Here is a 12,281-nt window from a genome sequence, read left to right on the forward strand (position 1 = left end):
CTCTCTGAGCTTCCCACAGGGGTTCAGGAATTGGAAAGCAGCAGCGTCTCTGCTTCATTTGAAAAACAGTTAGTACCACTGCTGTGACAGTGAAGGTTAAACCGCCCTAACTTCCTCATCACTGCAAGGAAACTAGCTTTTGCACCCACCAGCCCACTGGTACAGAGCTTGTAAATGCAGGCACGGACAGTGATGCAGGGGGAAGCAGGACTGTCATGGTGTGTGGTTAGAGCACTGCTGTCTGCAGCACCATGGGATTCTCCACACAGAAGAAAAGCACTTAAAGATTTGGTCAGTGAAGTTCTGTGCACAGCTGTTTCTTAGAATGCAGACAGGTGCAAAAAATACCTTTCTACTGATTAGGTGTGCACCACTAACTGCAAAATGGGTGCAGCCCCATCATCACAGGGTCATGGAGCAGAGTGAGAGTTTGTTCTCCACACATATGAGTCACCTGGCAAGAGAAAGGGGGAGGGAAAGGAAGGGCTGTTATGCTGTCTGGAAGAGTCCTGGGAGGTGACACAGCTGAATGCCGGTTTTCACTAAGACCGGTCCTTTGAATTGGTAACTGAAAACACAGGCCAGGTTAAAAGAAAAAAAAAAAAAAAAATCCAGTTGCATTTTGAGAAGAAAAAAACCCTTTAAACTGCTGTGGAATTCAGGTTTTATTTGAGATATGTTCTCTCAACACACTCTTATCCTATCACTCTTATCACTCTTATCCTATATGAGTAGGTTGACTAAGCCAGTAATTTTAAGGGTATGTTATGTGGTCTTTTGGGTGCATATACAAGGTAGGCCTGGGTACACTCTGTGCCGGTCAGACATCACCACTATGGGGTATCTGGTCTGCAGCTGGTTTGTGTCCATCTCCTGAGAGCACTTTGTACTCTTACCTTTTTTTCCCTGACTCTCAGTATCAAATAATTGTCTTCATATGATCCACATTTCCACTGGAGTGCACTTCTTATAAAGCCAAGAGATTTAATGAAAATATTAATAAGTCTGTTACTTACATGAATATATGAGGAGGTCCTCTGTTAGTCCAGTTTGACATATAGTTCTTTTAGAACAAGCTATTGTTTTTCTTTGGACAGGTCATTATCCATATTATAATTCATTTGCATCTTCTCCATCTTATAATTTCTCATGTGATACTGAAGCGTTTCAACATCATTTAGGTGTACTTGATAAGTATATTTCCTTTGCTCTGGGTAGTTGGTTATCTTATGCAAGAACCAGTGAGTTAGTAGATCAGTTTGTATTTTTGTCTGATTTTTATTTCAATTATTTTCAACATAGATCTGCATTGGTATGTATAGTAGAGAAGTTCAGTTTTGCACACATTTAATGTGAATTTCTGGCTTTTAGCTGAGCATATCAGACACAGGGAACCACAAAATAACTTCTTTTGGATACCAAAAAATATAAGCTTATCTTAGTATGGAAGGGGTTAATATGAAAAAAATGAGGTACGATGTACAAACAAGCATACTGCAGGGAAGGACTCTGCCAACCAAAATTGCCAGACATTTATTTATTTATTCATTCATTCAGCAAAGTTTGGAGAGGAAAAAAAGAAGGGAGAAAAAAAAAGGCAAGAACAACAAAACTCGTGTGTTGCAAGAGGATTAGGGGAAGTGACTGCTGAAATCAGGGTATAAATGCTTTGCAAGGTCAGTCCTGGAGCAGACAGTGAGTAAAATAGAGGTGGAAATAACACAAAGTAATCAGAAAAGTAGGCTACAGTCCTATATGTGTTTGTTGAGTTTCTGAATGTGCAGGATGTCATTCCTGGGTTATTTATCTCTGCTTTTATGTTGGATGTACTGTACTGCAGAAAGAGGTAAGCTTTCATGTAGAAAAAAAGAAAAAAAAATGTTTCTTAAAATGTAGGTAAAGATGGTTACTAAAAAAATATGTAAATAAAATGCTTGCATTGTAGCTTATTTTACTGAACTTATGACAACAATTATTAAGATTTCTTCTGGCAGTATTTAGCATATTTAGTATTTTGTATCCTGTCATAGGTATTATTTCACCTGTTTATTTGGATAACAACTGTTGTTATTTGTCTGTTGCATAAGTTTTTTAGTAGTTACTATTCTTTTAAACTAGAGCCAAACAACTAATTTCTTATTAATAATGTTTGTTAATTATTCTAACATCTAAAACCTGTAAACAGCTGGTAGATTAAAATAGAAAATATTAAATAACTGTGCATTTCTTTCTGTCTGGAATAACCTGTGAGATAACGTGAGAAAGACAATGATTACTAAACTGACTAAATAGCTTACAAAATACCTGTTGAAGGACAGACTGGTTTTAATCCATTAAATGAGATAAATGTTTACAGGTATGATTTAGTACATGTTTGAAGAGGTAGGTAGTATTCTGGATATCTTTTCAGAAGCCTCTGGTATTTTCTGCTTCACTGTTCAGTTTATTTTTCTTGATATGGTGTTTATGTTGTTTAAGGTATGTTTAGTAACGTAATTCTTTTGCTTTCTGTCTGGGTTTCTTTACATAGACGGTTGTGGAAAGGGTGCTGTGTGTTTTTGAGCTAGTCTGTCTTTTCTCAGTTCAGGTTGTTTTCAATTTCCGGTGAAGATTATGAAGATCTTATTAGTCAAAGCAAACGGATAGATTTTACTTTGAAAAATTGAAAAATTTGGACTTTAATAAAATGTATTATTGTTTTTATTTCTACTTATAGTAAATACTGCTCCAAAGCAACTAATAAAGTCTAATTCGTTTGCAAAGTAGTCTAGAAAAGTCCTGGAGTTTGAAAAGAAAGTTTGCCTGAATTTGCACTTCCTTTTCAAAATGCTTGGTTTAGATCAGAGAGATTGCAAAGGAATGTGAATGTAGCAATATTTGATTTATCCAGGACAACTATTACCATGGGTCATGCAGGGTTCTTAGTTGAAGCTTCATCTTGAAAGCCTATGTGAGTTGCTAAAGAGCTGTTTTTTTTTGCACAAGGGCTGAAAAATACTTCTACCTGAATTCATAGTTTGTGCTTGACTTTGTGGAAGTTGCTACCAGCATAATAATGACAGGAAAGCAGCTTCAGCGATTTCTAATTGAGGTCAAGTCACGTATAAATAGTAAATGATTAATTCCAGCTCTTCCAGTCTCTCGCTAAAGGATTTGAAGGTATGCATTTAGTGGATGCTTTCTAATATAAAAATAAACCCCTCCCAGTTTTGCTAAGTACACATGGTGAGTGCATGATGTAATTTATATAGTTTTGAAGTACATCTTGTCAGCAGATTTATTCTTCTGAAGCTACTGTATTAACTGCATTTAAAAAAAATAATTAGCTGTAGTCAGAAATACACACACATGCTGTGACACTTGATGAGAACACATAGTTCAACATCAGGGCAGGGGTGGTAAAGAGCAATCAGAGAGCTGAAATAAAACCCAGAAAGAAGCATGTCTTAGTAACAATGAAGAGACTGTCAGGAGATGATATTTTGTGCTTTTTTTTATTGTTATTGTAAATGAGGAGGAGTTGAGAGGCCTCATTCTGCACACAGACAATAAAAATATAATACAACTCAGAAGTAAAAAGTAAGGGAGTATAGAGCAGAGTAGATAGTAAGGAGAACAGAGCAAAGCAGCTCTCTCTGTACTAAATAGTCTATTTTAAAAATCATAGAATTCAGAGCCCAGTTTTTCATCTTGCAAACTGAAAGCACTGATTTTAAGAAACTCTAATTAAAAATAGGTAGAATTAGAAAAATGCATTTTCTCACCATAAAAAAAGAACTTCTGGGAGGATAGACTAAATATTTTCAGCATGTTTGAAAGACAGAACTAGCTAGAGGAGCCTTGTTCATTTCACTTATTCATGCATTTTGTAAATATTTTGTTAAAAAGTGAATGTGTCTTAACATTACTATGTCCCTACTGCGTTTTTTGATAGTAGGGTAATACCCTCTAGTGGACAAACCCGATAATTTTTACCTAGATATTTGTAGGAGGAAACATACTAGAGCAATTGGAAAAAAGCTTGAATATGTGGGCATACCCTTCCTTCAGCACCTCAGCAGTATCGTCAAAGCTTGTCTGCTTCTTCTTGCTACATAAGACAGCCAAAATAAAGTTTTTAGATCTCACAGCTAACATTCTTTTCTTTATATTTTCAAAATGCCATCACTACAGAACACTTAAAAATATACAGGATTTGGTTTGGTTTGGTTTTTCTTGTAACAACTATTTTTCGTTATTTTAAAACATTTTTCTAAACTTAATTCTCCAATTTGGTAGGTATTCCACTGACTGAAATAAAAACATTGAGTGTTCAAGCGTATGTCTTTGTACAACCAAAGTACAATTCACTTTCCACACCTTGATGTGCAATAGTGAATATATAATCTGCTCACTTTGTACTAGCAATCACAGCTACTTTATCTGTGTTTGTGATCTCTGCAGTTTAGTTCAGCAAACCGTGACTCCACATCCTTCTCATAATGAAAGATCCTAAATATTTTTCCCATAGTCCCACTTTCAGGCAGCACCTGGACAACTCCTAGGAAAGCTCTTGTGAGAGTATTGCTGCCTTTTCAAACTCATGACCTTACGACTAAACTGGTGAGAGGACTTCTGTGCCAGCTCTCTACTGAGTAATGAATCTACTCACCAAGAGATTTCCTTCCTTTGTGGGCATTTATTCTCCCATTTATTTTCTGTACAGAGGTTTAATTTCTTTTCCAATACTTCATTTCTCAGAGGTTGTTTTATTTATTCTTGATGAATTCTCACTTTTCATGTTCATGTGTAAAACAGACTTAATTGCATCTAATTAGATGACTGTCCAGACTCTGTTACTCTGGGTGAAGCTTCAGCCTTTAAAATAAGTACATTTCAGTCACCCAAGCACAGAGACTTAGTCACTGAAATTAGCTAAACCAAAAGTTTCTTAAGAAAGCTGTTTTAGTCTTTCATTAACAGCTACCTAATGCTTGTTTCTTTCCCCTTTAATCTGCTTTGCCTTGTTCTCAAACTGTTGAGGAACTTCTTAATAAAATTAATTCAGTCCCATTTCTTGGAATTCATATGGGCTTGGCTGTACATTTCATGGACACTGAAAAAGGCCCAGGAAGGAGCCTTTGGGGGAGAACTGTATAATAGTGAGCTAATGAGAAATATCAGACAACACCATCCACCCCCTAAACTGAGTCAAAATGCTTTGAAGCTATCGAAAGTCAAAGTGAATACCCAAAATTAATTAAATTATGTAATAAGTAACTTGCCATAAGAAGTAATCTCACGGACAGGAGTAAATAAATTTTAGAATATCAGGTGATCTCAACCTAGAGAGAAAGTTTAGGCAATGTGAAGGTGAGGGGAGGTTTGACAGAACTTGGTCAAGTGATAAATAAACTTAATGTCAGTAAGGATGACAGTGACTACAGAGGAAAATAGTTTGAAAGGAAACTCCACAGAGTGCACAGTGTTGTTCTCTGTGGTAATGGAAGGACGGGCATGGAGGAGCTCCCGCAGATGGAAGAGATGCCCATGACTAGTACCAAGGCAGTAATCTCATCTCAGCCTTTCTAACTAAAATCTACTTCATGAATTACAGGTGTCCTGTATGGTTTCTTGGCACTTGCTTGACTGTTATTATGTCCTTCTAAATGCCTACTCGTATTCCTACAAAATGTGGCTTCTTGGCAGTTTTCTATTTTGTGATGATTAAGTAGAAAACATGCTTGTTTGATTGCAAATATCCCCAGAATTTCTTGCTACATTTTCTATTGTAAAATTATTTTGGCGTTTGTAGCATGTGCTTCAGTCACCAATATTTTTGTTTACAATTTTTAGCTTGTAAAGAACCTCCTCCTAGGCAGGCTAAAGAAGAGCCTACTGAAAGATGGGACAAACCTCCCTATCCACATGGTACTCAAGTAACATACAGATGTCGGCCTGGATATATGAAACTTGGACGAATTGTGTTTGAGTGTGCTGATGGAGCATGGAAGCAACAGCTCCCAGGGGCGGAATGCAGAAGTAAGTACTTAGCCAAAATTTGTGTAGGGATTTGACCTGACAGATCACATTCCTTGCCAGTGATGTCAATGTGAAATTGCCATTGTATCTTTACATAACACTTACTTATGCAGCATCCTTTAAAATATCATCCTAAAAAGTTTGCATGCATAAGGAAAAATTTTTGGAAGTTCCTTTTCTCCAGATCATTTTTTTATTTTCTTTACAGGAGACTATCTTACTCTAGGCCAGCCTTACTCACCTAAATTATGTTACATTACTAAGTTATTAAGAGCTTGCTTCCAAAATTTTAGAAAAAGTCTAATGTGGATGAAATTTACAGTCTAAACAGAATAAAGCACTAAACCAGCTTCTGAATGCTAGTCAAGAGACAGTATTTTCTTCCTTTCAGTTTATTCAACTAGTTCTATGAAAGCTATAATTTCTTGGAAGTGGGAAGCTATTTTTTCCCTGCCTTCTCTTTTAATCTGTGAAGGAAAGGTCATGATTAGGCTGAGACCTGCTATTTATTAGCTCTAGTAAACTGTTCAGAGTTTAGAAGCATCTCACACTCTCAGATAGAATTTATTAGTGAAGAAACTGAATTTTATTATTTTTAGTCAGCAGATACTTCTTTTCTGTAATAAATTAGTTTTAAACACAAACTTTAGACACAGAAGCTTTTCTTCTCATATATCTAACATGCAAAATTTTTGCTAGTAGACTATGTTTGGTTTGATAACATAAAATTAAGTCCCAAGTGTCAGTTGAACTGACATGAATAGAAATCATGAGTAAAAATAAATTAATAAAATTGTAACTAGTTTCTTTTACATTTTTTATTTAGTCACCTTCTCAGTTTTCATATGTATCTGTATAACTACTCAGTGAACACAGATCTTTCAACATATACAGTATTTTGTGTTGCTATTTAGTAACATTTTAGTAAATACTGCCACCCAATGAATAGATACTGAGACTGGCAAGGTGCATGTGAAGGAGAAAAGGGATGCTCTGCCACAGGTTAACCACTCATGTTCCCTTTGCAGGACAGGCCACACTATGCATTTTATTTTGCAGTCTATATTGTGATATCAAAAGTGGATGAATGAGAGGGATGGTGTGTTCGTCTTTACAGTTCTATTGGGAATCCACGACAAATAGCTAGGGCCAGACTACAAGAAATGTCCTGTGGTGAACTTTGTGCAGAAAGGAGCCGTAGTTCATTCCTCTTTACTCATCAGAATCCCCATCAGATTGAAGAAATTTGATTTTCAATCATAAATAGATTCTGCAGGGGAAGCTTTGGACCATTTTACATCACAAGTGATATGAAAAGCTGAAGTTACATCCTGCCATTACATTTGTTATTAAAATTTAAGGTGAGCTTAGCCTTTTTAAAGGGAGGAGGAAGATTAATTAAGCTAACACTAGCCGGTTTTGAATTTTTGAAAAGCCCTTACTGCTAATTACTAGAAAAGTGCTATCTTTTACACTTTCACATTTGTATATATGGTATAAGTAATGCTGCTGCTTCTTTCTTTCTCCTTCCTTTCTCCTTCCTTTCTCCTTCCTTTCTCCTTCCTTTCTCCTTCCTTTCTCCTTCCTTTCTCCTTCCTTTCTCCTTCCTTTCTCCTTCCTTTCTCCTTCCTTTCTCCTTCCTTTCTCCTTCCTTTCTCCTTCCTTTCTCCTTCCTTTCTCCTTCCTTTCTCCTTCCTTTCTCCTTCCTTTCTCCTTCCTTTCTCCTTCCTTTCTCCTTCCTTTCTCCTTCCTTTCTCCTTCCTTTCTCCTTCCTTTCTCCTTCCTTTCTCCTTCCTTTCTCCTTCCTTTCTCCTTCCTTTCTCCTTCCTTTCTCCTTCCTTTCTCCTTCCTTTCTCCTTCCTTTCTCCTTCCTTTCTCCTTCCTTTCTCCTTCCTTTCTCCTTCCTTTCTCCTTCCTTTCTCCTTCCTTTCTTCTTTCTCTTTTTTGTTTTGTTTTGTTTGTTTGTTTGTTTGTTTGTTTTGTTTTAAACCAGATAGGCCCTGTGGACATCCTGGAGATACTGAATTTGGTTCCTTTGAACTTACCAGTGGAACTGCATTTGTATTTGGTGCCAGAGTTGAGTACAGATGTAATGATGGGTAATACTTATTTAATTCAGTATATGAGGGTAAACATAAGGTGTTAATGTAAAAATAAGTGTCAGTTATAGATTTATGGTCTGTAATGGAGCTGCAACTTACTAATATTTAATGCTTCATTATTGTTTAATTTAAGTTTCTATAATTACAGTAATATTAAACATAACTCTTTCTCATGGCTGGTGCTATTGGAGTTACTGAACTCATGCACCTGGAGCTGTCATCTGAAGTGTCTAAAACATATAAGACTGTAGCTAACCTGAAATTGTGGTGGTCTGAGTAGAAAACAAAAATAGTGATCTGTTTGTAAAGCTGCCTCATGACTCCACTGAGCAGTTGAGATGGAGATACAGCTTTGTATACTGGAATCAGTGCTTTCAGTAGGCAGCCATGATGCAGTTATGTTAGCAAAGTCATTAGGTGATACAACAGAGTCTCCTATTCAGAACCACAACTCATCAATCCTGCTTATTTTTTTTTTTGTTTTGGTTTGGGGTTTTTTGCATTATGAAGTAAAATGTGTTGTAAAAAATGTTTGAAGGAAGACATTTCTGTTAAAATCACTAACATGTCCTCACTGAGCACTTGGAAAAAATTCCTCCTCTATTCATCTTCTCCAATGAAAACTGCAGCAAGGCAAATACATAGTATTGTGCTTAGTTAAGTATGCCTATGGATTCCTCCCTCTTGAAATGCAAATCAGCTATAAGCATGGTATGATCATTTAGCTATGCATTTGCAGTTGCAGTCTTACAGATTTCTTCCTACTTTCTGATTTTTTTATTTTTTTTTTTTTTGCCATATACAATCTAAATAAACAAAATAGGCAAGAAGCAGGCCAAAAACCCACTTTTCTGTCATGTTTTGGTTAGTCTGTGCAAGAACATATGAAACCTACTTCCTTTGCTTCAAAAACAGCAGCACTGCTGTTTCTGTCACATAATGAGACCATATTCTAGCATTATTTATTTTTTATTCCATAAGATACCGGATGGTCAGCCAAAGAAATTACCGTGACTGTCAGGCTGATGGATGGAGCAATGACATCCCTCACTGTGAAGGTAAATGGAGATGGACATTTAATTATCTTTCAAACTGTCTTTTTATCTGTCTGATACTATCTAGAACAAGTGTGTGATCTCTCTACTAGTATTAATTCACAATTAAAAAATTATCAATTCAAATTATGTAGCTGTGAAACTCTTACAGTGACTGCTCAGACTTTTTAGTTGAAGGAGCACTGAAGCATTTGTTAAACAGCATTCACAAATTGGACTCTTGTCATGCCTTGCCTAAAGGCCCTGATAGAGTAGCTGTCTGCAAAACATGGTGACAAAACACAGCTGGGGTGAGGCATTTTGAATGTTTGTGAAAGCATGTATGCATTTAGCTGATTTCCTCCTCCACTCTTGTGAATATCCTAGCCATTAAAATTTCATTATAAGTTCTCTCTATTAGCATACTATCGAAAAACTTCAGTAAGTAGGAATGAGAGCAAGATAGACCCAGACCTCAAGAGTTAGACTGGATGGCTTAGATGATACTTCCCTGATTTTGAAAAAATTTCACCACTTCCAAACCTGTCTGATTATGAAAATAAGTTTCGTTTCTTCTCAAAGATAATTTTTAATTGGTATATTTAAGTGGAACTTTCTGTGTTACAGTTTGTATTCATTGCCCTTTGTCCTGTCATTGGTTGTCACCAAGAAGAGCCTGGCTCCATCCTCATGACACTCACCTTTTACATATTCATAAACATTAATGAGGTCATTGTGTCTGTTGCAAGTGGTGTGCAAATATATAAAAAGAGTCTATACTTTTAAAATGTGTAAGGAAATTACAGTGAGTTTTCTGTATTTTTAACTTTTTTGTGTGACAATTTATTTTACAGAATAGACCTCAAAAATGACTGCTTTTTCCTTTCCTTTTGTGATGTTTTGTTTTATCTTCTTTTTCAGTGGCAAAGTGTTTACCTGTACAAGCACCAGAAAATGGAAGAATACTTACGACTGGTGCATTTGAGCTGGGCCGAGAATATTCCTTTGGCCAGGTTGTGAATTTTGAATGTAATGCAAAATACAGGCTTGTTGGATCTAAAGAAATAATTTGCTCTTCTAATGGAAAATGGAATAGTGATGTGCCTCAGTGCCAAGGTAAAAAGGACACTGTTTATTATCTGTAATTTCAAGTTTTATTCTCACAGACTTCTAAGGACTGGTTACCATATAGGAAACTACAAAGCTTTCACTTGAATCCACAGCAATTAAGCATAGTTTGTCTGTAAACAATCTCCATTGCATATATACAGAAAAAGTAGGATAAGAAGGAAAAATTGGAGAATATCAGGTGCTAATATAGTCATAATGGACCATCTGTTTGTTCCACATTTTGTCTACAAGCTGTATGTTTTGCCAGGCTGCAGTCAATTTCTTTGAAACTAGCTTCAGTATGTCACTATAAAATTCACTTCAGTGTTGATTCAACCAAAGTAATTACAATTTTGAATCTATGTGAACCATGTTTAAAAAACAAGTATGATTTTAAAACACTCATATTGTTCAGGTATATAAAGTACAAAGAAATTATGATGTTTTTTTCTTTCTTTAGACTAATATTTTTTGACAGGTTAAAAGGTTAATTCATGTTTAGTTTTTACAGAACCACAGAATCACAGAATAGGTGAGCTTGAAAGTGACCTCTGAAGGTCCATCAAAGCAGCCAGCTAGGGCAAGGAAGCTTATGGTAACAGTAACTGTTAAATATTCAGTCCATCAAATTTCTTAGATTGTTAATATGTTATCAGATTGGGAAGTCAGAAGAGCTTTTAGAAGAGCAGTACATATGTCAGAATGTCAGATGCATGTATGGATTTTTCAGAATTTCAGCACTGCATTTTGCTGCTTTGAAACCCCCATTTATTATAATTTGAACAGCATAAAGTGGGATTATACACACGTGCTCACAGCATTTGCAGGATATTGTGAATTTTATTAAACAATGACAGTTCCACTGAGCTATATTTCATCCTAAATATAAAGTAAATCCAGCAAAGGAATCCAAGAGAACTCTTTGGTGTCCTGCTCTGTGCCCTAGAAAACAAAGCCTTGAATATTTTCTGGCTTTAGGAGTGCAGTTTTTGGAAACTGCAAGATCTTAGTGGTTTTATTTGATTTGGCAAGGAGCTGGGGATGCTGAGCACAGCCTAGCCTCAGTTTTCCAGGTGGTTTAATTCTTTTTTCCCTGTTGATGCTATGATTTAACTGATCGTCTACTGGCTATGAGAGCACTTTAGGTTTGCTGGAAATTACAAGGAATGAAATTATCTGAAAAATGGAAAATCTTAAATTTCAGCTAGCCTAGCTGCTTATTTTACACTGTGTCCTGCCTTATATACTGATTCTGACATCCATCAAAATCCAAAGCAGAGACCTCAAATCTGTTTCATGAACCAATTTGCTATTGATGCTGCACTACACCTGGCATCCATAATCAGGTCGTTGAAGAATTCTCAAATACCTTTCAAACACTTTCTAAATTAAAACATTTTTTGGAAGTAAAATTAAAAAGAAACTAACATAAACAAACAAATAAACAAAAAGAAACAACCTAAATTTTATTCCCATAGGCTTTTATTCTCAGCAAATCAAACAAAAATAGGTGGCTTTTGTCTTCCTCAATTTCAGAGATTATCTGTGACGTGCCAGAAATTCCACATGGATATGTACATTCTCCAAAGGAGTCTTACAAGGAATCTGAACAACTCCAGTTTGCCTGTGATGAAGGATACAGATACGGTGAAAGAGCAGATGTACGATGTACTGAATCAGGATGGAATCCAACCCCCTATTGCACAGGTTAGCCTCGCCTAAAGTTATTTTGCGCATGTGTTGTGTTTGGAAGTAATTTCAGAGATTAGTAATGACAAAAGTTAGTTTATTCATAACAAAAGAAATCCATTATCATCTGACTAATGTTGCATGAAGATCTGGAAGGATTACATGTTACAGGGACCAGATAACTAGATAAGAATTTTCCATGGAGACCAGCCGCAAAAACAATTAATTCAGTCTTTTGTCACTTTGATGTAGTTAAATAGGTCTATAAAGCAACAGTTGCTCTGTTATACTCCATAAATTAGTCTGTCGCTAAAATACTTCATGC

At 36.0% G+C, this 12,281-nt stretch overlaps 1 protein-coding gene across 2 annotated transcripts in view; it reads left to right on the forward strand.

The window, feature by feature from the left end:
• The first annotated feature begins 1,565 nt into the window (after window positions 1-1,565).
• Window positions 1,566-12,281, forward strand: part of CFH (complement factor H) — a 30,143-nt gene continuing 19,427 nt past the window's right edge. The window contains exons 1-6 of one of the 2 annotated variants that reach the window (XM_065072338.1): window positions 1,566-1,846; window positions 5,836-6,021; window positions 8,015-8,120; window positions 9,105-9,181; window positions 10,079-10,273; window positions 11,804-11,974. In XM_065072338.1, the coding sequence (XP_064928410.1) occupies window positions 1,777-1,846; window positions 5,836-6,021; window positions 8,015-8,120; window positions 9,105-9,181; window positions 10,079-10,273; window positions 11,804-11,974 (805 nt within the window). In that variant the 5' untranslated portion in view covers window positions 1,566-1,776. The remainder of the gene's footprint in view (window positions 1,847-5,835; window positions 6,022-8,014; window positions 8,121-9,104; window positions 9,182-10,078; window positions 10,274-11,803; window positions 11,975-12,281) is intronic. The other variant, XM_065072339.1, reaches the window with a different exon arrangement.

Source organism: Columba livia, chromosome 8 (genome assembly GCF_036013475.1).
Source record: "Columba livia isolate bColLiv1 breed racing homer chromosome 8, bColLiv1.pat.W.v2, whole genome shotgun sequence".
In the NCBI taxonomy this organism is placed as follows: domain Eukaryota; kingdom Metazoa; phylum Chordata; class Aves; order Columbiformes; family Columbidae; genus Columba; species Columba livia.